Source organism: Vigna radiata, chromosome 3 (assembly GCF_000741045.1).
Source record: "Vigna radiata var. radiata cultivar VC1973A chromosome 3, Vradiata_ver6, whole genome shotgun sequence".
NCBI classification, from domain to species: domain Eukaryota; kingdom Viridiplantae; phylum Streptophyta; class Magnoliopsida; order Fabales; family Fabaceae; genus Vigna; species Vigna radiata.
The window spans coordinates 6,108,775-6,135,797 of NC_028353.1; the positions used below are offsets into that span (position 1 = coordinate 6,108,775).

A 27,023-nucleotide genomic window follows, 5' to 3' on the forward strand; every position below is an offset into this window, starting at 1 on the left:
CTAAGTGACACCTATCTTATGCCCAAATGGTTCCTCAATGCTTTTGCACACAAAAGATTAGATCAATCTACGTAGGATTAAATAGTTCATGATTTTATTGCTTTATAAAAGATCTGCTTTGAATGCCGAAGTGAGAAAGTATTTGAACTAAATCAAAGACAGTTCCTAAAACAAATCAAACTCCACCCAACTTGGCTATATATTTAGTAGGTGTATGTGTAACTCAACATTTCAATTTTCTTTTTTATCCTGGTTCTGTTCTGTTGATATTAAAACAGAGTGGAAATATGTAAGGTGGGCAGTGCCAAACTTTGTGTCCACCTTTTATATAATGATGGATCTGTTGAAATTTATGCTTCAATATTCTAGATGTGTAGCTCTTTCGACGGCTAAAAAATATCTGGAAACCAATAGTTTATTATTATGTTAATGACAAGAGGGAGGGATACCCTCTAGGAGTTAGGCATAGTGCTAAGCAATCTTTGCTCCTAGTCCTAGGGGAGGATAAAGGTTTGTGCCCTGAAGGTGCAACTTCTGAAGAGGACTAAACCTTATTGCTCCGTACCTGAAAGGACTAGTCTTCCACTTGAAGGATGCGTGAATACCTGTGAAACAAATAAATAACTAACTAACTGCATTATGAGAAATGGCATTTTACACAAGGCAATATGTTAGTAGGCATGTCAATTGTGTGCTATAACTGAGATTTGAAACATCTAAATTTTGATGGTTTTTGTAGAGTCTTTTTTGTTTGTAGATATTATATAAAGAGAAGACCTCTATTCCACTTTTGTTGCATATATGATGGCGAATATAAGATTAATGAAAACTTAATTAGAAAGTTTGTGAAGTTTCCTGGATTTCATGATCTGTTCCTTATCTCAGGTGTCATATATCTGTTTGGGAGGGTTGGATTGAATTGTTTATGTATGTATTGACAAATATTATCACACACTGTAGCAATCATCGCTGGTTTTTGTTTGTGAAAATAGTACCTGTTCTAATAAAGAATTGATAATTTGTAACTTTAGAAGCCTACCACGTTGCCATGGTTGTTATGTGGTAGATATTACATTTTTTAAAATTTATTTAAATTCAAATAAAGTATACCTTTAAAAGGAACAGTTAAGGTTACATGGCCGCTGCTTCTCTTTTATCCTAACCCCTTTTCCCCAAGTGAGTTGCCTTATGCCAAAATCGATTGCTCATTAACCTTCCCCACATTTTCCTTCTCTTTGTTGTTTTCTTGTTCCTCTTAAATATATGATTCTTTATGCCTTGTCACTTCCAACTTCCTTTGTCTTTAGTGCATGACTAAAAAAAACACTTTTTATTCCTCCTGAGTTCTACTACCTTTTTAGGTAACTGACTATTCCTCCCATAAGTGTCTAATACGGTGGCTTTAACAAGATGGTGATTGCAATGGGATTTGAACAACTGCACTGCAAATAAAGTCTACCCACATGGTAACTTGAGTTGCCTACTAAGTCACACTGGTTGAATTTTCACAAAACCAATTTAAAATGATAAATTTATTCTATCTTTTAGAACGTGATTCTGTGTCCTCACGTTAGCTTACTGGTATGGAATCTAAACATTGCAATCTGTTGCTGCAAAACAGTAGCAGAAAATTTTATCAATTGTGTTGGTACAATGGTTATTGCCAAAACATGTCTCATGAGAGGGCAACCTTCATTGGTGGGTTGTTTGTTTCTCACATAAATGTTGAGATAGATTAATGTGATACTTAAGTAGGAAATTTGATTAATATTGTACGGTTCTGATAATTTGAAATAATGATGCAGATCTAAGTGGTAGAGAATAAATCTGAATTCACCATAAAAAATAAAATGGCTGTGGTTGAAAGGTGAAGTTTTACACTTTCAACGAATATAGACGTTTTATCAGGAGTTGACCCGTCTCATCTCATCAGATTATGTATGGACTATGGGGTAGTGGCAATAATGGGAAATTGATCCAATGCAATAACAAGAGCAGTAGAGCATCATATTTTCCCCATAAACTCCAGTGTGAATGGCAAACATAATCATATTTTCTCCATTATTTATTCCTTTCATGGAACTTGTATTTGCATTTGAAAATTCCGTGTGAATGCACACTTTACCTCCTAGGCTGGCTGGTAATAACTAATAAAAAAAATAATTCAGTGATTTCTAACGAATTCATCACCATACCATTTACTGCAAAAAATAAAAATAAAAATACATTTTATATTTTAGTTCATATTTATCAGATTTAACTTTCTTTACACATCCAACCACCCTTCCACATCTTTTCTTATTTCTTGTTATTAATCCTTTTTTATTTTACTTTTTAATTTAATTTAAATCACTTTTTTTTCCGTTTACATAATTCAATTGATATAATTAAAGTTTTAATAATTATAAATCTACATAATTATAGTAGATTACAATAACTGCTCCATGAGTTTAAAATCATGTCATTTTATCTTTACAATTGCCTCTCTTGATTGTTTTAAAAACATTACACCTTGGTATCTATTTTACACTACATAACATCCTTAATTATTTGAAAAACATTATAGTGTATCTGTAAAGAGGCTGTTATAGCTGTTAAAAAAAAGGTGAAGATGTCTGTATAATTTCACGAAACTGTTAGCAAGAGTAGTTCACAAGCCATATCCTACTATGTGGTTATTATCAACAAAAAATTAGCCTCGTCAACATTAATTGAGAAAATTTGACAGAAATCAAGTCAGAAATATTTATAATTTGCATTAGTTGATAGATAATCTCTACAATATTAAGCAACAAATAATTCATGTCAACCACGGCTAAAAACTATGACTTAAATATGCTGAAAATATTGTTTTCAGCATTAATAAAGGTCTTGGCTTGCATAAATAAAAAAATAATTCTCTCACTGTTAGTGGAGAAAATCTTGATTAATTTTGCTTTGAGAAAAATAGTTTTGTTAATGTTGATGGATGTTGGTGGAAAACAACAAGAACTGACATCAACTCTGAAAATAATATATATTAATATTAATTAAAAAAAATTATATTTAACATTAACTAAAAATCTTGTAGATTTTCATAAAAACAATCATAATTTTCATCAACTAAGGAACACTACCATTGAGAATAATGACTCAAAAGTAATAATTATCTTTAAACATGAACTCGAGGGAAATGTTCATCAACAACCGTTTAACAGTTATATTGAAATAATAATAAGAAAGGTTCATCAACAACTGTTTAACAGTTATATTGAAATAATAATACTTTTAAAGTAAATTGAAATGTGAACTATTCACCAAAAGTTGAATAAAAAAAAATCTTTATTAAAATTGAAATGAAGACAGATATGAAAAAAAAAACAGATTTAAGTCGAAATAGGATGTGAAAATTTTACTTTTTAAATAAAATTTGGAGTTCTATAATTTTAAGTAATTAAATTATTTTGCTAATTTTTCTTTAAATTTATATCAAAACCATATATTTTGTCATAAAGTATTTTAATCATTTATAAAAAATACACCTTTCAAAAAATTCTCAGTCAAAGTTAAAATAATCAAACGACTTACTTGTCATTCATTGGATCTTAGCAGCCGAGTTGAACCTCAAGCTTTTGCAGTACTTTACTATCTCACAGTCACATATAACGTGTTTGCCTCCCTATTTTTTCTGCATATAATTGTTCTTAATTAGGTTTAACTTAAATAACATCAATTATAAAGAGTGTTCACTTAAATAACATTAATTATCCAAAAAAAAATTACTAATATGCGTGGACCCTTATCTGTTTCATCATCCATCATATATTTTTCTTTAATTAATCGATAATTTAAATTACTGACAGTTTTCTTTTATTATAAACAGACAGAATCTGTCACTAACATGCGTTTTTCTTATAGTTTGTATCTTAGTTTCTTGATCATATATTTTTCATTGGAATATCAATCTCACTGTTCTGAATTACTTAGGTTTTTGGTTTGATTGTAATGAGAACAGAAAGGTAGCCTTGAGGAGAAAAGACCAAAAATAAGTCTAAAGTTTCTTTCTTTTTTTCATCTATATATAGTGTGTCACACTGTATAAGATAAGTTAGAAAAAAAAAAAAAAAAGGCAAAATCGAAGCATGAAACTGTATTGGAACTTGAAATACATTGCTACTTTACTTCAGGTATGCTTTCCAACGCTGGTTTCCAGCCTTGTGAGACATCATCATTCTTTAGAGTGAAATCTTGAACCTTAACCTCATCATGAACTAGAGACAACATATTACTAACAGAAAACCCTCCATTCTGCAGCATATTCTGCAGTTCTTGCTTACTAATAACAAGCTTTATCCTAACCACGTTACTTTTGTGTAGATCTTGAACTTCTGGATCCGCGAACCTCACCTTCTTGTTAGTTTTTGGTGATGGTGGTGGTAGAGCCACAAGGTGGTATAACTGCCCTCTCGCCAACTTTGTCTGAGGATCGAGATACCGCACCACTGTGAGAGATTCTGATACTGCATGCCCAGAAAATTGTAGCAAAACCTCTTCCACTCTTATGGGTGTTTTGTATTCAAGAATTTTTCCATCTGTTTTCATGATTCTGACAACCTTCTCTTGCAGCACTAAGCAATTTCCCATGGTAGTACCAGACAATTTGGTTTTTGTGAATATGCAAGAAAAGGAGCTCTGAAACGTGCATTATTTAAACCAATGGCTTCTGGAGAATACCCTCGTGTTGCAGCAAATATTACGAAAATACCTTTTGCTCTTTTTCCTTTTTGTCTTCTTTCGGAGTTGCATTATCTATCTCCTACCCTCCTAGCCTGTTAGTTCTTATCAGATACCGTGTGGATTAATTATTTTAAAGTTTAATGTTTCAAGTAGGTTCTTTTTTTTTTCTAGAATCCTAAATAGTTTTATTTTTTACGTTTTAATTAAATTTTTATTTTTGTAAAATTAAATTAAATAGAAACTTTTTGTCAAATTGAGATAAGGCTGTTAAGAATGATATGCTGAGTGTAATTTTTATTACGTAACATTAAATTTATATTTTTTTAATTTTTGAATTAAAAAATGAAATATAAGAGTATACTTCATTTTAATTCAAAAATTGAAAAAATACAATTCAGTCATATTTTCAATGACACGTAATAAAAAACTACACGGTCAATGTATTATTTTTAACAGCATCATCTCAATTTGACGAAAAAGTTCTATTTGATTTAATTTAAAAAAATAAGGACTCAATTGAGACATCAAAAAAGAAGGGAATCTATTTGAGAATCTGGACCAAAACAGTGACCTATTGAGACATTAATTATGATATATTAGGAGTTTATCTTGATATGTTTTCATCTTAATTTAAATGTTCAAAAAAAATTCTACAGATACAATATATGATAAAAGATAGTATTACTCATTGCTCCTTATATACAGTCATATATTTATATATATTAATTTAATTTATTAGTTAAATGTGTTTTTCATTTCTAAATTATTCAGTAATTTTGGTTTTAGTTTACTTTTAAACTTTGATCTAATTAGATTTTCATTTTTTTTTTCAAAATTTATAGAATCCATTTTTAATAGCTAATAATGTTAGTGTTTTCTTAGACGTGACATATTATAATCCACGTTAACATTTGATTTGTGATATCTGAAAAATTATTTAATTTAAAAAATATTTTTTATTTTTCATTTCATTTTCTTCTTCTTGAAGGCACCCATTCCAACTCTCTACTTTTTCTAACAACACCACCCTCCATGACTCTCACATAGCCAACCCCGTCATCGTTTGTCGTTGTCACGCCGTGTGAAGTTCCCATCTCCTTTTTCATTTTAGATTGAGAAACATCATAATAACCAGTCGTTGTGTCTCAATCGTTGTTGCTACATCCATGGCAGTGGACGAGACCCAGCCTCTCTCAGTTTTTTGTCTCTATTTTTTTAATTACGTAAAAAATGTTTGATAATAAAGACATAAAAGGGTTATTTAGATGTGATCACAGATTTAGAAAATCTCATATCTTTGTTTTTTTCTTTTCAAATTAAGGCCAAGGGATTTGGAATGGCGAAGTGGATGTTGATTTACATGAATGGATAGTAAAGAAAATGATATTGGAGGAAAAAAAAAATCAAATTTTAGATAGAAGAAGATGAAGTAAAAAATAAAAAAAAATATTTTTTGAATTGAATAATTTGCTACGTGCTCTAAATAAAATATTAATTTTAGATAGTTAAAAAAAATTAACTATATTAGTTATTAAAAAATGATTTCATAAATTTTGAAAAGATAAATCTAATTAAACTTTAAAAAGGTTTAATAATTTAGAGATAAAAAGATATTTAAGTATTATTTTATAATTTGTTTAAATAAAGTGTTAGAGGAGGTGAGATTTTGTGACATGATGGTGAAAGGTATAATTGTGTTGTGTTAGAAGATTTGTTTGGAGAAAATAAAAAAAGAAGTGGAGTTTGGGCGGTCGAAGGTGCACTCGAGGAAAAGCTCAAGTGGTTGACCACTTGTGCACTATGGATTTAGTTGTGTTGACTAAATCTATGCCACACAGACTATTTCCTCCTCTTCCATCTCAAACAAAAAAACATGCTCATGAAAGTCGGCAACAGTGTTGAAACTTTAAAACATGTTCCAAACTTTCCTCTTTTGTCGTTTTCCAAAATAATAATGAAAATGTTGTTCATTTGCCCATATACATTGGGACGACAAAAACACAACAACAACGTACTTGCTTATGTCAACCGACCACCGAGCATGTAATTCTGTAACAAAATTTGTTATCACGAAAATTAGATAAACAAACTTAACATAGTATCAAATTCATAAATTAGAGACTATTGTAACAAATTTTGTTATCAGTTTGTTAATTAAAATCTTTTTTTTAACACTTCTTAGTTGTCAATTTATAATACTTAAATTCTAAGCTTAAGAAAATTTCTGTTACTCACTAGTTGAAATACCAAGTATTGATAACGTAAAATTTGGTATTAATAAAAAACGTTTCGTCTCGTAAGAAGCTGGAATGATTTTACGTTAATATAGTTATGAGTCATCCTAGTATATATTAGGGGAAGTTAAGGCTAAGAACTACCACAAAATTTATAATCTTGTTTGGGTTAGCAAAATTTATTCAAATTCAAACCTGGATCAAGGTTATGATGGTTTCAAAAACGAAATTGAAATAAAGACTATATATATATATATATATATAGCCTCTTTAATTATCCTCTTCTTGTGATAAGAGTTTGTATTGCTTGTGGTGTATATTCTTATAATGCAGGTTTAAAAATAGCAACACCTTCTTCCAATAGAAATGTTGCTTTTAAGTTTTGATTTGATATTGTTTGGAAACATTTGGTATAGGAATCTAACACCACTTTGGATTCATACACCAACGTCGTTTTCTCTGTCCATTACATCGTCCTACACTATTCATTATCATTAACATGCTTTGGTTTGGTCTTCTGTCATTTTAGCTTAGTGGTGGTCCAGCTCACAAAATTTTGAACTGCATTAGTCACAACAAGATGTTCTTCCTAAAATTTATTAGATAGTTTACATTTACAAGTTCGGATGCGTCTCCTATGCTTAAATTGTGTTTGACGCATATAGGATAAAGTGTCCAACTTAAAAGATATTTTTCTTTTTTGTTTCTAACATAATTTTGAGGCATCTCCAACAATATTATGTTAATAAAAACAGATATCATGATTTTCTAAAAACTCATCAACTTATTCTATAAATAGGTTTTTTATTATGATTATAGAAATAAAGAATAAATCCTATATAGTCACAAGTATTTAAATTACATATGATTTTAAATATGTATTGTATGTGATCAAATACTTTTTAATCCTATTAATTATAATTTTGAAATGATTACCTAAAATACTAATAGGATATCACTTACTGAATATCTATTTTCAAATACCTTGTAACTATTAGAACTAATAGGACTATTAGAACTAACAAGACGATTACCAAATATTTTGTAGTAGATGAAATATCTATCAAATATCGAGGGTTGCACTCTCAAAAGAGTAAGTGTTTAATGTTGCATAACAGGTACCTACCGATGACTAAATATTGAATATTATGTTTTTTAAATCAAATGCTATATTCATCTCTGATAAGCACACTCTTCATTAGGATGAGGTGTCGTATACCGATACATATTCTTGCTTGTCAAAGACAACCTCATATAAAGTAATTTAGCCAAAAATATTTACAATTTGTCATAGGTAAGCTAACTATTGAACCTAAACTAATGAGCCCATAACTAAGACTCATTCAAATAAGGATTCATGATCAACAAAACATATTTTGAAGTATTAATTTAAATTTAACTATAATCATATTTTGACGTCACTTTTGTATTAATTTAAATTTAACTATAATCCCCTATCATAATATTAACTTGAGTGTTGAAGTAATTTTCAGAGATATTTCATTATTCGATGTATTGTGTCATATCACTATATGTATTACATAGATTATTATTATTATTATTTTATCATCTCAACCAACTCCTCCTCTATTGGTAAGAAAAAAAAGAATCATTATTTTGTAGATTTCTAATTGTAGTACTGAATGGAACATTTTATGACCCAATTTTACATGTTTAAGAATATTTTTGTGAGAGTGTTTTGAAAAAAAAGTTAATGAAAGGGCTTAAGATATATAGAAAGCAAAAGTATGGTAAAGTAGTGGAGTGTGATGTTGTGAATACGCATGGGGGGCTGTAGATGTTGTGATAGTGGAGGTAGGAAATAGGACTATTCAAATGAAAAATCTATGGAATATTAGAATTCCATAACACAGAAAAGGAAGTGCCTTTCTTACAACCTACTTTAACATCATTACCATTCATTCATATTTCTTCTTTCTTCCTTAAAATAACATTTAAGGATTCTTACAATTTGTGTCACTTTAGCCTTTGATCCAGCGGAAACAAAAAGAATATCTCATTTTTATCAAATTATTTCCTTTTTATCTATTCTTTTAAACATCTCAATTCTTTCATTTTTTCTATTAATAAAGCTTAACGCATAATCCATTTCATTTAAATTATTTAATCATTTATTATTTAAAATAATAATTGGTTCAACCATTTAATTTTGTTTGGTTAGATCAACTCAATTCCAATGGGTGACATGAAATAAAATAAGATTAATAAATCATTTATAAAATATTGAAGTTATTAACAAATATTTTTGCCTTTTATCAAGTAAATGATATCTTGCAATTAAAGATTAAATATATAATATATTTTTGTGCAGAGTATATGGTGGAGATCATCTCAATAATCTTATAGATTCAATGACTCAAGTCAATCGAGTACATATCGATCACACAATCCGTTATAGATTATAAATAAATGATTACTCTTTAATATAGAGTTACAAGAAGATTATGCACTTAACAAAGTTCATCTAACATAAATAAATTATAAATAAATATTTCAAAAATTTTATCATTTAATTATATTATACACTATCGCTAATAATTCATTTAATTCCTATTTTTCCTTTCAAACAAAAAGTTACGATTTAATTTTCTCTTTGACTCCATTCTTTTCCTAAAGAAGCAATACACAAATAAGGATAGAAATGATAAATTTCTTTATCTAATAATTTTATTCTTAACCAAATAAATATATTGTCGTGTTCCAACTTTTTATTATCACTAGAATATTTTATATTCTATGGGATTTTTCTTGTAAATTTGTTATAAAATCTTTTAAGAAAATAATTTTTCTTACCAATTTTTTCTAAGAGTTTTAATTAACAGATAATTTCTTTGTGGATAATTATTTCTTATAAAATTATAAAATTTGCAATTATTTTTTACAAAATTTCCTGTGAAAACTGTTTACAAAATATTTTGCAAAATAATTGACAGCAATTTCTTTTAAGTTATTTTTCATAACAAAATTTGTAAGTATTTTCTAAAAAAAATTCAAAACAAAATTGTCAGAAAATAATTGTTTTTTTTTGTAGTGTATGTTTACACGTTTATCATGAAATTAAAATAAGGAGAAATAATAAATAACAAAAAATATTACTAAATATAGGCTATATATAATAGAATATGTATTTTAAAAGAGGTTATTGATTATATTTTATTTAGCCCCATCTCACAATCTTATAAACATTACTTAAAAAGGAAATAAATGAAAAAAAAAGCTTCACAAAAGATGAAAATTACTGAAATTCACGGAAATTGAAGCTAAAAAATTATACTTTTTTTTTCTATTGAACTCTAATGAAAACTTATTACTTTAAAATACTTAGAATCCAATTTAAAAACTGGTTAACATTTTGATATATATTGAGTTGCAAAATGTTTTATAGCGTATTCCAAGTTATATGTATGAGTGATTTAAGCAGGTGTGAAAAGAATCTGTAAATGGCATAACACTGGACCCTTTTACATGTGAAAAAATCTGACAGATTGAGAGATTTTTGCACTCAATTGCTTAGTTACAAAGATGTTATGTGATCTATGCAAGCTGCGAAACTTTCATTATTAGACCATTGAAATTTTCCAAAAAATCTTACATGCTTTTTCCTTTTTTAGTTTGTTGATTAAATGAAGTGTAAAGTGAAAGATGCTTTGATGTCAAGCAAATTAACCAAGATATTTATGTTTGTGATGGAAAATGATGAATATCATTCTGATATTGTGGTAAACTTGGCAAACTTTCACTGGTATTTAGCCTGATATATGCTGCACCACTTCAAGCATTAAGGATATATATATATATATATATGAATCTATCGTTTTTAGAATAAATATTTTGTTGCCATTATGTCACACACAAAATAATATCTTGTAGATAGATATTTCCAAAAAATAAAATATAGTTTTAGTTGTGATGAAAATTAGGTTTGGTGGTGCAACCAGTTACGTTGGCCTGATGCATGCACTTTATTTTTTTCTTGATCTTATCAGTGCCCCACTTTAGTTCTATTTAGAATGATTGTTGATTTATTGTGGTTGATGGCTATAGTAGAAGATTATTATTACAATAATGGTAGTACTGCAGCTTTTCTAAAAAATATATAAATTCAATTATGATATATTTGTGCATCGTGATGTAGCAAGCAGTAAGAATTTAAAAGTGAATAAACCAAGCAACTTGTGTTGAGTTGGACCATTTCGTGAATGTTTTACACATTTAATAATTTAGATTAGTTTAAATTATAAAGTCAAAATTAATAATCCAAAATGTACATAGATGACAAACACCATTTTACTTCATCTCTAGATAAGTGAAGCTTAATTATTAGCTTTTTATGAGTAACTATTAATTTTGTTTTTGACTTGGTCATATCAATAGAAACTAAAGCAGAAAAGCAGACTTCATTATTACATAAAAGACAAAACTAGCTGAATAAATTAGTTGGTGTAACATTTTCTTTTACTAATGTTTCAACCTTTAAAGGAAAAGATCAAGATTTATTACTTTTTACATATATTAGTTATTATCATTTTGTTTTCGAGTATTTATAGTTATATTCATTTTTATCAGAAATAATCATTTTTCTTAATAACTTTTTAATATTAAAGTTATTATTTTATTAGTTTATTTAAATTTATTTTAAAAAAAATATTTAAAACAAACCAATCACAAATCATCACTCTTCTCCATTGTAGGGGAATGCAAAGTTGGGTTTTGCAGTTGGGCAGCAAAGCATGACTTTCTTCTCCATTGTTGACGTTAGAGATGAAGGAGTGAAAAGGAAATATCAGAATTTTATAAATAAAAGATTCACCATTTGCCACACCCAAGACATACTTTTCTCCAGAATTCCCTCTTCGTTTAGGTCTTAATAATTATAATAATAAAATTATTATTATTATTGTTATTATTATTTTGGTTGTACATTGATTCAAGACGAAGATGGTGACACTTTCTTTTCACTGGTTAGACGGCACCACTAAATCCTTCACTCATACATTATTTTATTCTCTCTTTATGAAATTAATATAATTTTAAGTACGTGGTTACATACATGTGATACTAATAAAGTATCTTCATCCGTCCGTAGCACGGGGCCTGTCTTTTTTCTTTTTAATTTATTTTTTTAATAATAATAAAATTAAAACATAATATATTTATATTTCTAAGGCTCGGACATCATCATGTTAGTTTAGATACTATGAAATTTGTCAATTTGATCCACTTTGACAATAATGTCAATTTCATTAAGCCTAATCATCACGTCAATTTATCCATTTTGTTCAACTAGACCATTTTGTCACTTTGGTTATATAAAGATTATCATTGTCATCCTGTCAGCTCATTCATTCCAGTCATTGTTAGTCAGGTTTATCTGTTAGTTTGTCTATCTCGATCAACATGCTAGCCTGTTTATATTGTCAACCCAACCATCCCATCAATTTGTCCATCATGGTATCGTGTCAGCCTGTCCATCCTGGTCATCTTGTTAGCATAGCAACTCGACAATCTGTTTAACCTGACATCTCGTCCAACCTAGTCACCTCGTTTATCCTCAATCATCCCTTCAACCAAGTTCATTTCGACCATCCCGTCAACTTTTCCATCTCGTGTCAGCTCAGTTTATCCTAATCATCCTATCAGCCTCTTCATCCCATCCATCTCATTATCACATTCATCTCAATCATCTCGTCATCTTGTAAATCACGACAAGTTGGGCCTGCTCGGTCATCTCGTCAACCCGATATATCTTGATCATATTGTTAACTTAGTCCATCCCCGCCATATTATGAGTTTGGTCCATCCTAACCATCACATAAGCTTGTCCCTTTCTATGATCCCGTCCATTCCTGTCATCCCGTCAGCTCATCCATCTTAACTAACTCGATCTATCCCTTCAGCACTTCCATCATGTGCATCCCGACAAGCCCAATCATCGCGTCCATCTTGGTAAGATTGGCACCTAGTCCATCTCGTCCATCATGTCTTCCTAGCTAGCTCAATCCATCTTTGTAGTGTTCAATTACAATTTTAAACACTGACGGTTGAAGATTTTATGCCATAAAGAAGCTTCACAATTGCTTGAATTTTACAATTTCACAAACATGATAACAATCAGAGGGTCAAGGTCATGCTCATAAATTTTGAAATCTAACTCATCCAGCTCGTCACACCAGCCAGACCACTTCACCGATCCAGTCAATATTTGTTTCTTTTCTTGTTATCCAAAATATAATATTTTGGTTTTTGATATTTCTTGGCTAGGCTATGGGATTATGCATTTAGGTCAATATTGGACTTTATAGAAAAGATTGACATTGAATTATTAGTTCTCGTGGGGTCTCTTGGTCCAATGGCGATGAAATAAAAAAATAAAATAATAAAAAATAAGATGAAGTCAATTTTTTTGAAAACTCATATATTATTTACCATCTCTGAACAATATAAAATTATCTTATAATGATAAGTTAAATTCAAAAACACATATTCTAGTTTGCATTAAAAATCAATAACTCTTTTGTTTAAATATAATATTATATATTTAAAATTAATAAATTACTAAGAAAAATACACTCTTTGGTATTGATTTATAATTTAATTGTATTAATTTTAGAATACAAACATACATATGTGTCTCTTTGGTATTGCTTTGTAATGGAAGTCTATTATTCTCCCAATCTATTTTTATTTATTAAAATATTATATTAAATATTTATTAAAATATTATAACAAATTTATATTATCATTTTTAATGATAAAATTGTATAGTTTGTTTATAAATATGAGAAGTTAAAATTACGAATATAAACTTGTTATATAAAATCTTATTTTTATCTCATAACTTTTTATTACAAAATAGTTAATACTTTTCATTTTAAAATATTTAATAACATTTTAAGAGTATCCAACACTTTTATATTAACAAAATCAGTAAAATCCCATTTAAACTAAATCACAAAATATTGATTTGATTTGATTCTGATTTCATATTAAATTACAATCAATTAAAATTGAATGTTCAACCTTCACAATAAATATATTTAAAAAAGGACGTTTAATATATTTTGGACACTAACTTTTATAAGCATTTAACTTAACGCATATTGACAATTAATGTTTTGGAGGCGTTTAAAAAAAAAAAGGAAAATGTCTTTTTAAGAAAAAAATTGATTTTTGTATTGAATAAAGTAATAATTAATAGAACTAAAATGAACAATTTTGGAGACAAGATAATTCTAAGAACATATTGAATTTCTATATTTTCGTGGTCTTATTATCATAAATGCATTGTCTGAAAACTCTCTTAAAATGGTATTTTTGTAGTTATTGAAAATAATAGAAAGTAAACTAATGTGAAGAAGGAAATGAGAGTAGAAGTAGAATTGCTCCAGATTCGAATTTTTGACCGTTGGGCCCGTTGAGGACAACGTAACCGTTGGGACAAGGGAAAACTTCCAGAGCCGTTGCCTTCTTGACCTTTTCGTCTTCTCCAATACCTTAAAACCAACAAAGGAATACTGAGACAAAGAGAGAGAGAGAAATAACCCCACTCCCTCGTCACCATCTATGGGCTGCGTCTCTTCAAAACTCGTAAAGAAAGAAATCAAACAAGAACAACTCACTGTCACCAATGGCGGCGGTTACACCAATCACGTGGTATCCCTCACTTCATCCACCTATGGAGCACTGATGTTGGACAAGGAGAAGGAGCAGCACCTACCCACAGATGAAGATTCCAAAACGGACAAAACATCTCCTCTCAGGAACCGCGAAGAACCCGAAGTGATCAACGCTTGGGAACTCATGGAGGGTCTCGAAGAGGGAGTGCCCATTTCAAATCACCCAAGGAAAAGCCCCAAGTCCACACCTTTCCTTCGTGGGTTCCTCTCTACTGACACCAAAACCCCATTGAAGTTTCTCAACCAATTTGGGTCACCCAAGAGTCTTAAGAAGTTCACAGGGAAGGAGAACAAGGCTCAGCAAGGTCAATCCAATGGCGGTGTAAGACGCTTGGATTACAATTTTAGTCCAAAGGGGATCCTCAAACCCTCTAATTTTTCTTCTCCCTTAAAAGGGTCTCCGATACGTCCTCGAAGAAACAGTTTCGGCAGTGATACGAAGAGGAGGAGTCCTAGCCCTCTGTTTGACCCAGAGCTTCTCGCCTCCTATGAAAAAGAACTCACCGAAGAGGAAGAACAGATCAAGAGAATGGTGTGGGCCACCCCCAAAACCAGAAGAGTCAGAAAATCTTTGGACTCGCAAACTTTTGTTAACACCTTTGAGGAAAAGTGTCCTCCCAAAGGGGAAAATTGCGTTGTCATTTACACCACCACACTGCGAGGGATCAGAAAGACGTTTGAGGAATGCAATAAGGTTAGGTCCATTGTCGAGTCATATTGCGTGCACGTGATTGAGCGAGACGTGTCAATGGATTCGGGGTTCAAGGAGGAGTTGCGGAAGCTGATGGAGACAAAGCAAGTTAAGGTTCCGGTTGTGTTTGTGAAAGGAAGGTTGGTCGGGGGAGCTGAGGAAGTTGTGAAGTTGGAAGAAGAGGGGAAGTTGGGTGTTCTCTTTGATGGGATTCCTCAGAAGACGACGGGTGACTGTGAAGGTTGTGGTGGAGTGAGGTTTGTGATGTGTGTGGAGTGTAATGGAAGTTGTAAGGTTTTGGACGACGAATGCAAGAAGAATGTGAGGTGTGGTCACTGCAATGAGAATGGACTGCTTCAATGCCCTTTGTGTCGTTAAGGTTGTGTGTTCGTTGGTTTTGGTTTTTGGGATGATCTTGATTTCTAGGAAAAGAGACAGAACAAACATGGTGTGCATGTTAGTTGTTAATTTCAGTTGTCATATTTCTAGAATAGGAGTTCTAAAGAGTGTTTTAGTTCTCCCTTCTTGTTGTGTTTGATTCTTTTGTTGTTGTAGTCTTTTATTTTGGGACACTGCTTGTTCCTTCTCTAATCTCTAATCTAATTCTAATTTACACCTTCTGCTGTTTCTTTGCTTCATTCATTCAATGCAAATTCTTATAGCAAATCTTTAGGATTTACTTAACAGTGTGCTCAAGAATGCAGAAGATCAGAATTATAGATTCATTGAAAAGAGAGTCTGAGATTTTGTATGAATGAACAACATAACTTGTATGATCCCTTTCTGACATTTCTTGATCAATTATCTCAGTTTCAAAGGAGTTGAAAATGGTACGGCATGATGATTGAACATAAAATAGTCTATGATTGATTTTTTTTTTCTTCACTTGTGCATTCTGCCTGAAGTGTTAAAAAATAAAATGATAGAGAAAAATACACACAGTAAGCTGACCAATTTTACATCGCGAAGTTGACCAAATCGCACATGAACGCATGATAGTTTTCCTTAAGCACATCGACCTTGGGCCTTTGCAGGCAAAAGTTCCATACTAATTTCTGTGTGACTTTTTCTAAGCTCTATTACATTTAGCTAGCATGGCATTGTAAAAAACCTTTAAGCTTATAATCGATGACTTGGTATTTTGAATTTAGGGGCCAGTCCAGTTACTTTAATACCCAATGTTGAAGTTTGGCTGAAAACAATTGCCAAAATGCTAACACGTACTTAAATTTAGTATTTTAAATTTAATTCATTTGAAGTGAAAAATATATAAAATAAAAAAGTAAATCTTGTGTATAACGAATCTATCGTTATTTCAGTTAAAATAAAAGGTAAGAGTATTTTTATTTTCCTAATTTACACGTTTCAATAATTTATTATAATGTAGAAAACATTGAAACCAACGGTAAAGTCATTAAAATCTCATAAAGGCATTGTTTAGGTTATTATTTAAGAGAATACCGGATCTCATTGATGATATTTGTCTGTTTTCATTATTGTCCGTTGGTGGAATCATTTGCTCGAATATTATAGAAAAGGAGAGAACATACCAAAGACAAAGCGAAATAATTAAATTACAATAATTATTTTTCGAACAGCCGTAGGTATGATCCATAGACACCTGGTAGATCTCAAACAATATTTCAATTCATATACTTATATTGTCGACAACTACTAATGAACATAACAGAATAGATACAAAATGTCATCCCACAGTTTATTTTATTTTATATTTATATATCTCCCTTACATGTATGATATTTCAATGAGTTCCATTTTCATAGACATAAATTTTATCAACAAAATTATAATTTTTTTTCACGAATCTAATACAAATGAATACGAAAACGATATTAGAATTGATACTTATTTAGGTATGGGATCAAACATGAATAATATTCTAAACATGTATGGAGAGGAATATTACAATACCTTGTCTAAAATTTTCGTATTGTCATTCCTAGATTTATTCAGTCATGGGATCAATAATTTTTAAAATCACATTTTTCCCATCTTATTTTAATTCAATGGTGAAAGCGAACCTTTAAGGCCACGAAGAGGCAGTCCAATTTATCCAGAAGGACTACATTTTGGGCGTTACTTCTTGCACGCCATGAAATTTCTTTCTGCACCCACAAGATTTTGTTGGACAGCACCACTCCTCATAGTCCACACAAAGAGTAGGTTGATTGAAGAAACAGATAAGAAGTCAATCCAATTTCGAAACATTAAACACATATTTCCCAAAATTATAAGTCTGAATTGGACGAATGATGCAGAAAGATTCCTTGAACTTTGAGAGCTTTAACTGGTAAAGTCAAAGAAAAAGTGGAGATCTATTGCAACATATTTAAACTGGGAGACTTATAATTTAAGATATTAATTGTAGAAGATGAAAGTCATGCTCTGGTATGAACCGCATTACAGAACATAATCTAGTCTCCGACGCTTTCACTTTCGGTTGGTTTTCTAGATTTCACTGTTGATTTATATTAAATAGTTTCAACAAGGGCGTCTAAAATAATCTTATTGAAGGGAAGGTTTTTCAACCTCGTGGTCTTCTTCTTCTTCTTCAAGGTTCTTAGGTCAAAACCTTTAGAGTCTAAGTTAAACAAATATAAGAAACCAAAAAGGAAAATGATATTTTGACACTATTTTGATATTGCACACGTGTCAAAACGTGGTTGGACAATTTCAAATTAAAAAAAGTGAGACAAGGGCATATTTGGAAGAAAAAAATCAAAGTTTTTTTTAAAATTTAAAATGATCTAATCACATTTTGACATGTATACAGTGTCAAAATAGTGTTAAAAAATTGGTGTCAAAATTTCATTTTCCAACCAAAAAGTTTATTTTAAGGTGTAATGGAGAAAATTAGGGCAGCTACAGCTAGAAAGCATGTGTTATGGGGTTTGACATTTGAGCCATTTTAGATAAGAGAGGCTCACCATCATTCTCCTTTGACATTTCCAAATTGTAACTCCAGTTACACCTTCTATCACGCTCATATTCTACCATAAATTAAAAACCTTGGAATATATATCCTCCATTGAATTCAATAATTGATGAAAACTATGCATTATGTAGCGTGTAGTAGTCTTCCTCAACTACATGGGATTGAGAAGAGTAAGGCAACACCCATGCTTAATAATTTTGTTTAATTGCAAAGTGGAGGAACCCTCCACGCATGCACCTTTGGAGGATTCATACAATTATTGAAAATATACATAATCTGCCCAATTCAAACAGACAAAAACACTCATGACTCTCTGTGTATTTACAAAACTTTGTGGCTACAAAATAGAGTGAGAAAAACACCAACCCAGTAAATTCATTCAACCACAGCAGTACAAAAACCAAACAGTAGAAGGAACAACTGAAAAATTTTCCACGCGCCACGTCGCCCCGGGAAGCACTCTCCACACGCCTGGGTCCCGCACAAAAAGACTCAGACTTTTATAACATTTTTTTCATCAATTGCTTACACCCGAGGGCATAGGGCCCCACTTCGTGGTTGCCCTCGCCGGATGGTTTACTCCGACCAATCCTATCGCGGCACGTCGCCTTCGGAATCACCTACTCCCCATGACTCAGACCTTCTTCCAGACGCGAACCGCATCATGCCACCCAAACCGGGCGGTTCGCTCTCCGACACACTGTTTCGCGACACGCTGATCGAGTCTTCGAACGACGCGTCGTTCACGCTCGACGTGCTGTCCCGCGCTTTCAAATTAACCGCAACGCTCTTCGTCACGACATTAGTATCGGGTTTCCGGTCTGGCTTTTCCTTTCGACCGGACCGAAAAATCGCACGAAAGCTCTCGAAGAAACCGTGTTTCTTTCCGTTTCTGTTCGGTTTCTCTTTTGTATGCGTACCCTGGGAATCCTTCCGGGGACATACCAGCTTGCGATTTCGATCGCGCTTGGATCTGACTCTTCCCATGCAAGAGACTTTCGGCGAAGACGGTTCCACGAACCCGGACTCCGACTTTCCGACGGAAACGCTGCGTTTCGGGAACAACCTGGTGTTGCCAGGTTTGTGGTTACGGCGGTTCTTGGCGTCGACGAAGGAGGTTTTCTGAGGCTTGGGTAAGCCAATGATGGTGGAAGCCTTGGACTTGAGACTGAGAGAGAAGCGCTGGGAGTTGTTGTTAGAGCTTGTGCCAGGGTTGATGTTGATGTTGAGGTTGAGGTTGGTGGAAATTGAATTGGCCTTGGTCGATTCCTTGCGCTCGTAGACGGCGTTGCGGTCCCACCAGTCGTATTCTTCGTCCCTGGAGAGCCAGAAGGACTCCGGCGGAGAATCCGGGTGGGGCTCCGGTGGATCCGTGGCGTGGTCGCCGGCTAGAGTCTCGCACGCGATTTTCCGATCACTGGATCCGCCGGCGCACGCTGAAACCAGTGTTTCCACCTGTAGCATTTGTGAAGCCCGAAATGAAATGTTTACAGAGATAGGGAGAAAAACAGAGGCGCAGGTAGTGCGAAGGAGTTAAGGAAATTGTTGAGGATGTGTTGTGTTGTGTTGTGACTTCGTGATGTGGTTGTGTAAAGGAGAGAGAAAATGAGTATATATAATTTGGAGGGAGAGAGTTTCAACGTCCCTAGTCACGCTATTACTGCATTGCTGGTTTTTGTTCGGTTTTGAATTTCCTAATGCCAACTCTTCATCTTCAATCATAAAACCCATTTTAAATCATTTTTTTTTATTGCATTTTATCCAACCTCATGTAATTAATCAGGTTGTTACATTTACTGCTCCATGTTTGAATATTAATATATCAATATTACTTTCGTGTTACATTTTTTTAGACTTTAATTGAATTTATATTTTTTTACATGTTTACTTTATTAAAAAAAATTGATTAAAATATCTATTAGTATCTTTATCTCTTCCTTTTTAAATATTTGAACACAAATCACACTCCTTGAAAATTTGTACGGACTAAAATACACTGGTTATTTTGAGAAAGTTCTTCTACAATAATGATCTTATTACTAATGTATTTGGATAGAAGTGTGTCAGTATGACACTCTTTCTAGACTTAAATATAAGTAGTAAAAATCTCATTAGCAATAAATTCAAATATTTGATGATATCATCTTCAAAACATCGTTGCTTAATTGAGCTTTCATTTTCTTTACGGCATGAATCACATATATTATAGGTAACAGATATTTAGTGAACGTAAAAACACTTTTAAAATGAAATTGATTAGCATGTATTTATATTGAAGATTGCATGTGAGGAATAAAAAATGAAGAAAAAGACGAGGATGAGGAAGAAAAGCATCTTTTTTTGAGGTGGTCAAAAGTATACGAAAGCAATGGCGAAACTAAACGCAACGCATAGTCAGAGTCTACGCCCTTGGTTTTCAATTTGGTTGTTTTAAAAGAGTGGGTTACATATTTTAACTCTTTATTTGTTTTTAGTTCCATAATCTTCTACCTTCTATTCTCTTCTATTCTTTCTTCTTTCCCTTTTTCACCTTCAATTCATGGAGCTATCTTTACAATATCAACATGTTCACATGGATATGTAGGCACCTGAGAGAACACGTTACGTTATGGTTCTATTTTTAAGTCATACTAATACTCATTTCTCTCTCCCATCCACCATTGTTTTTATGATCATACATGCTACCAACTCATTCTAATAAACCAAACTATACAAAATCAATATATGTTTGTATATAATTGGATAACTATTAAATAAAAAATTTAACCAAAATCACAACTGAGATTATTACATGCACCTAGATTTCGTATTTCATATGAATTACTATTTTCTGCTAATTATTTTTCCTATTTTGTTTCCGACAGACGAGTCTTTATAATAGCTTCATTTCATCTTTTTTTTATTTTGTTCAATTTTGGTTCATTTTATTCAAACCTAATCAGATTAAGACTGAAAACAACTTCGACTCAACTTTTAATTTCCAACGCATGTTAATTTGAATATTTTCTTAAACTATAGTTTTCGAGTATTTATATGAAATCATGTTTTAGAAGTTGAATAAATAAATTCAACATCCTACAAAGTTATTTTGAAAATAGATTGAATAAAGTATTGTAAAATACTATATGAAAAAAATCGAAACCAAAACATAATATATCTCGCTTAATAACTTATATATCTTTCATTTTCACTCTTCTAACTTGTTTTTGAATTATTGTGTTTAAACTAAATTATTTGATGGAATGTAAATTGACTCATTTGATGTTGAGACGACATGATGCGTAAAATTAGTAATTATTAGATAAATTTGCCACAAATCACCTAAATTGCATAAGATTATTAGATGAAATATATTAAATTGGTTTGAATTATTTTCAAAATGAGTTGTGTGGAATTTATGTAAGCAATAATGGTAAACCAACCAAACAATGATATTTAATATTAAATTTTGTAGGCGAAATAATTAAAAGGAAGCGTAAGTTGCTCCCTTTGAGGGCCCAATTATGAATGTAATTTATTATAACAAGAAAAGAACATATTTTCCTTTTGAGAAATGAATTCTGTCTCTACTACTAGTCTCCAACGCTAAACCAAACGAGCATTAACTTATGGATTAGGTGAATGATGAAGTGAACCAAGACTTATATTATTATGTTAATTCCACCAAATTTTTAATATAATATTGCAAACAAGATATGGCTATATACAATTGCAAGCAACTCATTAATATATATTAAATATATCTTAACAATTACCCATTATATTGACGTACATGACCAAAGTACTTCAAGCTCTCCGTATAATACTTTAATCGTATTAAATAGTGTCGTTGATTGAAAAAGATGTCTACAAAAATACTTATACATTTAAATCAATCTCAAGTCTATCGAAAATCAGATATGAGGTCGAGTTTTTTTAAATGGATTTATTTACAATATAATGTTAATTTAAATTAAAATATGAGTCTTAGTTTCATAGAAGAAGTTAAATATTAAGGATAAAAAATCATAAACTTATTATATTAAGATATTAGATTAAATGTTGTATGAATTATTTATTTGTATTGGATTTATGTTTTATTTGTATTATATTTTGTCTTTGATTTTTTTTAAAGATTCATCAATAGTATTATATTGAATTAAAGATTTTCGTTGGTTATTTATTAAAATGAGTCTCTTTCAAAAGTCTTTCTAATAAAATAAAATAAAATAGACATTACCCTTTACCATATAAAGATAATCGTGTTTACTTCAAGAGTTAGGAAGGAAGAATACAATAAATTAATTTTGATAATGTTTTATACCTTTTAAGATCTTGCCTTTAATGACTTATTGCTTGTAAAGCACATTGAAAATATATTTTTTTAATGATTTTATGATGTAAAAGATATTTATATTAATTAGTATTTATATTGTGATGGAAATATATTAAAATATGTTTCTTTCGTGAAAATTATAATGGATTTATTTTTGCATGACGTGTGAAAGTCAGTTGTTAGCTGAAGAAAACAAAAATGTGACGAAAAGTTATATAAGTGAAATTAAATAGTATGAATTTTATAATTTATATTTTTAATTATTATCTTTTTTGCACGTAAAATACAATTTAACTAAAACATAAGGAACCATAACAAAATTAGCAACAGGTTAATAAAAATTTGATATAACTTTGTGACTATTCTTTACATAAATAAATTCAAAATTTAAAGTAAAATATATTACCTAAACTGGTTCAAGATCATATATAATTAAAAAATTGATGAAATGAATTTTGCTTCAGGGTATCAGCACAGTTAAAATGTTAAAATTTAGAGTGGTATATAACATGATTTTATTTAAAATGAAAGGGATTAAAAATGTAAAGATAACGATGTTTTTGATAACATTGTGATTGGTTCATAATAATTTTTATAGTTATTATTATTATTATAAAATAATTTTGGACTAATTACATATATAAATAATAATATTAAAATAATAATATGTAGATAATATTAAAATATTGTAAAAAAATTATCTATTTTGAAAAAAGAAGTGTATTTTAACTTGTTATCTTTGATTAGGTTGGTTGGAACTTGGGACTTAGATGGTTTGGGATAGTTTTGAGGTTTTAACTATTACAGATTATGCAGCGTCACCGATTGAAAGACTGAAACCGACACCTTTCCTCAAAGTGCTCGAACGTTGCTGTGCTGTCCTTTTCCCTCTTGTTTCAATTTTGTGAGTCATTTGTTCTTTAGCTTAATCAATAGTTGGGCCTCTCTTTTATTTTATAAACTATAAATTTATAATATTTTTTCTTTGTTTTTAATAATATCTTCCAACTCAAATAGAGACAAAGTTTGCAGGAAATATTTAAATAGTCCAAGTTCCTCCCAAATGTACCTTCTAGACCATTCTTTACATTAACAAAGTAGTCAACAAATAGCATATCATTTTATATTATATAATTATCACATATTATATATAAGATTAAATATCTCTTTTCTCTTAATTTTTCGGTCAAAATTGGAATTAGTTTCTCTTCAAAATTTTAGTCTAATTTAGTTTTTCAGCTTTAGAAATATATGAATTTAGTCTTTTTAATCAAATTTTGTTAAATTTATTTAATATTTTAAATATGTTTCCTGATAGTATTTGAATTGTTTATACTGTTTGATATATTTTTACTCCAATATTAACTGAGAAACGCATTTGAAACATCAAATAAAATTAACAAAATTTGGTTAAAAAGTTTAAATTCACATTTCTAAAATTAAAAGACTAAATTAAATCAAAATTTTAAAGAAAAACTAATTCTAATTTTCACTGAAAATTAAAGATAAAAACATATTTAATCTTTTATATGTAATTTCAAAGTTTGTTTGCTTGCGAATCTGTGAGTAATAAAAAGGAAGATGTGATTCAAAAAGTTAAAAGTGTAGAAAGAGAAGACAAATACAATAATACTAACCCGAGAAGCATAGGAAGACAGATTAGAAGCATAGGAAGACAGATTATAAGAATTCAAAGAGTATAGGAATACATGCATTATAACAAATTAAAAAAAGATAATCATACTCACACTTAAATAATTTTTTTTCGTTAGAATTAGATATAATTTTCTAAAAGTTAAGTTCTAATTTATAAATTTTACAAAAAAAGTATATATCTTATATAATTGTCTTGTAATTTATTAATTATATATTTAATTAAGTTTTAAGTCTTTAAATTTTTGTCGTGTATTAAATACTTAAAATTTGTATACATTATAATTGAATATTTATTATTTAATTTCTTTCGGTTAATTAAATAATATAACTAGTATTTTGTTTTGTCATTTTTTTTATCTTTTCATGTTAAAAATACAAAGTTTTGAATGTAAGACAATAAAGTCTTTTGTCATTTTATATTAATTATAATATTTTATTAATCACAAAATTTACATTTTTTAACGAGACAAAGAAACACAATAATAGATAAAGAAATATCTGTATCATTTAAATAACAAAGAAAAGAAGACCATAACTCAATTGAAAATCTCACGAAATTTTAGTACTTAGAAAAAAATAAAAGTTAAATGGATTATTTTTAAACATCATTATCTTTAAAAAAATATATTTCAAAACAAATATCTTTATTATTTATTACATGTTTCTAAAATATTAGAGAGGACAATATAGAATTGATCATGCGAGATTATAGAGACTCGTAAGAAAAAATATAGAGAAATTAAGTATTTTAGCTTTGTTTCGTTTCACATAACTTGTATTCTGCATAGATTAACAACAAATTGATCTCTATTTGACTGCATAGTTTTGTATCGACTTAAATTGTAAAAATCAAACACACCAACATAATACTTTGTATGTTTTTTCTAAGCAACTTGCTTATTTACATTTTTCTTTTGTAATATATCATAAAATAATTTCTTTATTTGTGTAGAGTACATCCAAAAATAATTCTCTTATTTCGGTTTCTTCCTTATCTAAGTCTAAATCAAAATTATTTATATTTTAGTAGGCTTATATTTAAACATTATAAATGTTATTTATTTTATAAAATGAGCTTATAAAATAAGATTATTTATACTAATTTAATTAAATAAAAATAAAAATATTAAAAATCTGCAGAAAACGAGCCTACACATAAATCAGCAAACCAAACATTATGCGAAACTAAACAAAACGAAACAAGTTGATTCACACTGTCATCTTTGTAAAATATGTAAAAAAATATATTTATATAATAAATATTATATGTAACATTCAATACTATATTAAAAGTTATAATTTGGATGATATAAAATACTATTTTTTCTACTTGAGGTTTCATTGTTTAGTTTGACTTAATAACGTAATTTGTTATAATCTCGTTATTCATGATAACATACAATTCTTAACATTATTTTTCTTACTCTCATGAGTAAATATATAAAAAATAAATAGTTAATAAATTTTAATGTTTGTATTCATTAATTTTCAATAAAAAATTCAAAATTGTTCCTACAACACTTATTCCTATACCTCACAATTCTCTTTCTATACCTCCAAATTTTACTAAATGTCCATATTTACACTTTATACATGGATTATATTTTAATTTTTGTATCAAATTTTAAAATTCTGTGTGTGTATTTCTTTTATTAAATCTTAAAATCGAGTTAAGTATTAATTTTTTTTTCACCAGATTTCAAAATTCAGTTAAATTTCAATTTTCTTTCTATAAAGTTTAAAATTTAGTTAAATGTCAAATTTTTATTTATGTTTATTGAATTTTAAATTTGGTTATGCGTGAATTTATTTTTTATTAAATTTTAAAATCTAATTAAGCATTAATTTGTTTATTCATAAAATTTTGAAATATGGTTAAATGTCAGTTTTATTTTGTTTATCAGATTTTAAAATTTAATTATGTCAATTTCCATTAGCCGAATCTGGTGGGATTCTTTGCTGAATTTTAGAATCTTCGATTTCATACATCTTATATCACACATATAATAATAATCTATTTATTTAATATATGTTTTATAGGAGTAAAATGGAAACTGAAACAAAAGTTGAGAGTGCATGAAGAAAAGAATTGGGTGGAGGAAGAAATTCCCCCTTTTTATTTTAACTTTTGGGCCACGCTTAACCCACGGATTGTGCAGTGATTCTGAATCTCAAGCCCAAAAAGCGGGGAAAGTAGCGAGGAAAATGCTATTTTGCACTCGCAATTTTTCTACTACACTCCCATTTTTATTTTATTAAAGAAAACGTGGATATTACACACCCTTTCTTCAATTTACCCGATGATTACTGTTTTCACTCCCTGAAATAGGATTCAATATGCATTTTTTTTTCATGTATGACATGAACCCTTTTCTACTTTTCCCGATCCAATTTTATTTTCTTATCGATCATGAAATATTTTTTCAAGTAACGTCTACTTGAAAAAAATTGTTGCCAAATTTGGAATTACGTCGAAAGGAATGCAAATACTATGTTTTTTATTATCTAAATGTTTTGAATTTTCTCAAAGCAATGATAAAAATGTGATTTTGTTTCTTAAAATTTGATGTGAGATTAAAATTCATTTGTTCTAAATTTTAATACTATTCAACTTAAAGACCATTTAATCAATATAAAAACTGTCTAGAAATCGGCCAGAGAACATGGAAACTAACTAATTGAACTTGTAAAGTTGCTCGTACTTTGCAAAATAATAAGTTTTATCCATATTAGTACATTCCTCACCTGCCAAAACCTT

The 27,023-nt window shown here is 29.7% G+C and overlaps 3 protein-coding genes and 1 long non-coding RNA gene across 4 annotated transcripts; 1 reads left to right on the top strand and 3 right to left on the bottom strand.

Annotated features, from left to right (window-relative positions):
• Nucleotides 1–397: 397 nt before the first annotated feature.
• Nucleotides 398–3,667, bottom strand: LOC111241411. The gene is made up of 2 exons (XR_002667359.1): nt 3,568–3,667; nt 398–605 (listed from the first exon to the last, which is right to left on the bottom strand). It is a non-coding gene; the product is annotated as an uncharacterized LOC111241411 (long non-coding RNA).
• A 344-nt stretch (nt 3,668–4,011) lies between these two features.
• On the bottom strand, nt 4,012–4,676 carry LOC106757471. Its single transcript, XM_014640144.2, has one exon. The coding sequence runs from the start codon at nt 4,621–4,623 to the stop codon at nt 4,153–4,155; it is 471 nt and encodes a 156-aa protein (XP_014495630.1). The 5' UTR covers nt 4,624–4,676; the 3' UTR covers nt 4,012–4,152.
• Nucleotides 4,677–14,345: 9,669 nt separating this feature from the next.
• LOC106757131 (uncharacterized protein At3g28850) lies at nt 14,346–15,964 on the top strand. Its single transcript, XM_014639722.2, has one exon. It carries the CDS (start codon nt 14,535–14,537, stop codon nt 15,714–15,716), a length of 1,182 nt encoding a protein of 393 aa, XP_014495208.1. The 5' UTR covers nt 14,346–14,534; the 3' UTR covers nt 15,717–15,964.
• A 2,491-nt stretch (nt 15,965–18,455) lies between these two features.
• On the bottom strand, nt 18,456–19,992 carry LOC106757178. Its single transcript, XM_014639791.2, has one exon. The coding sequence runs from the start codon at nt 19,756–19,758 to the stop codon at nt 18,886–18,888; it is 873 nt and encodes a 290-aa protein (XP_014495277.1). The 5' UTR covers nt 19,759–19,992; the 3' UTR covers nt 18,456–18,885.
• Between the last annotated feature and the right edge of the window lie 7,031 nt (nt 19,993–27,023).

Excerpts from the sequence above, each read along its gene's own strand:
- LOC106757471 (XM_014640144.2), bottom strand. The coding sequence starts at position 4,623 with ATGGGAAATTGCTTAGTGCTGCAAGAGAAGGTTGTCAGAATCATGAAA.
- LOC106757131 (XM_014639722.2), top strand. The coding sequence starts at position 14,535 with ATGGGCTGCGTCTCTTCAAAACTCGTAAAGAAAGAAATCAAACAAGAA.
- LOC106757178 (XM_014639791.2), bottom strand. The coding sequence starts at position 19,758 with ATGCTACAGGTGGAAACACTGGTTTCAGCGTGCGCCGGCGGATCCAGT.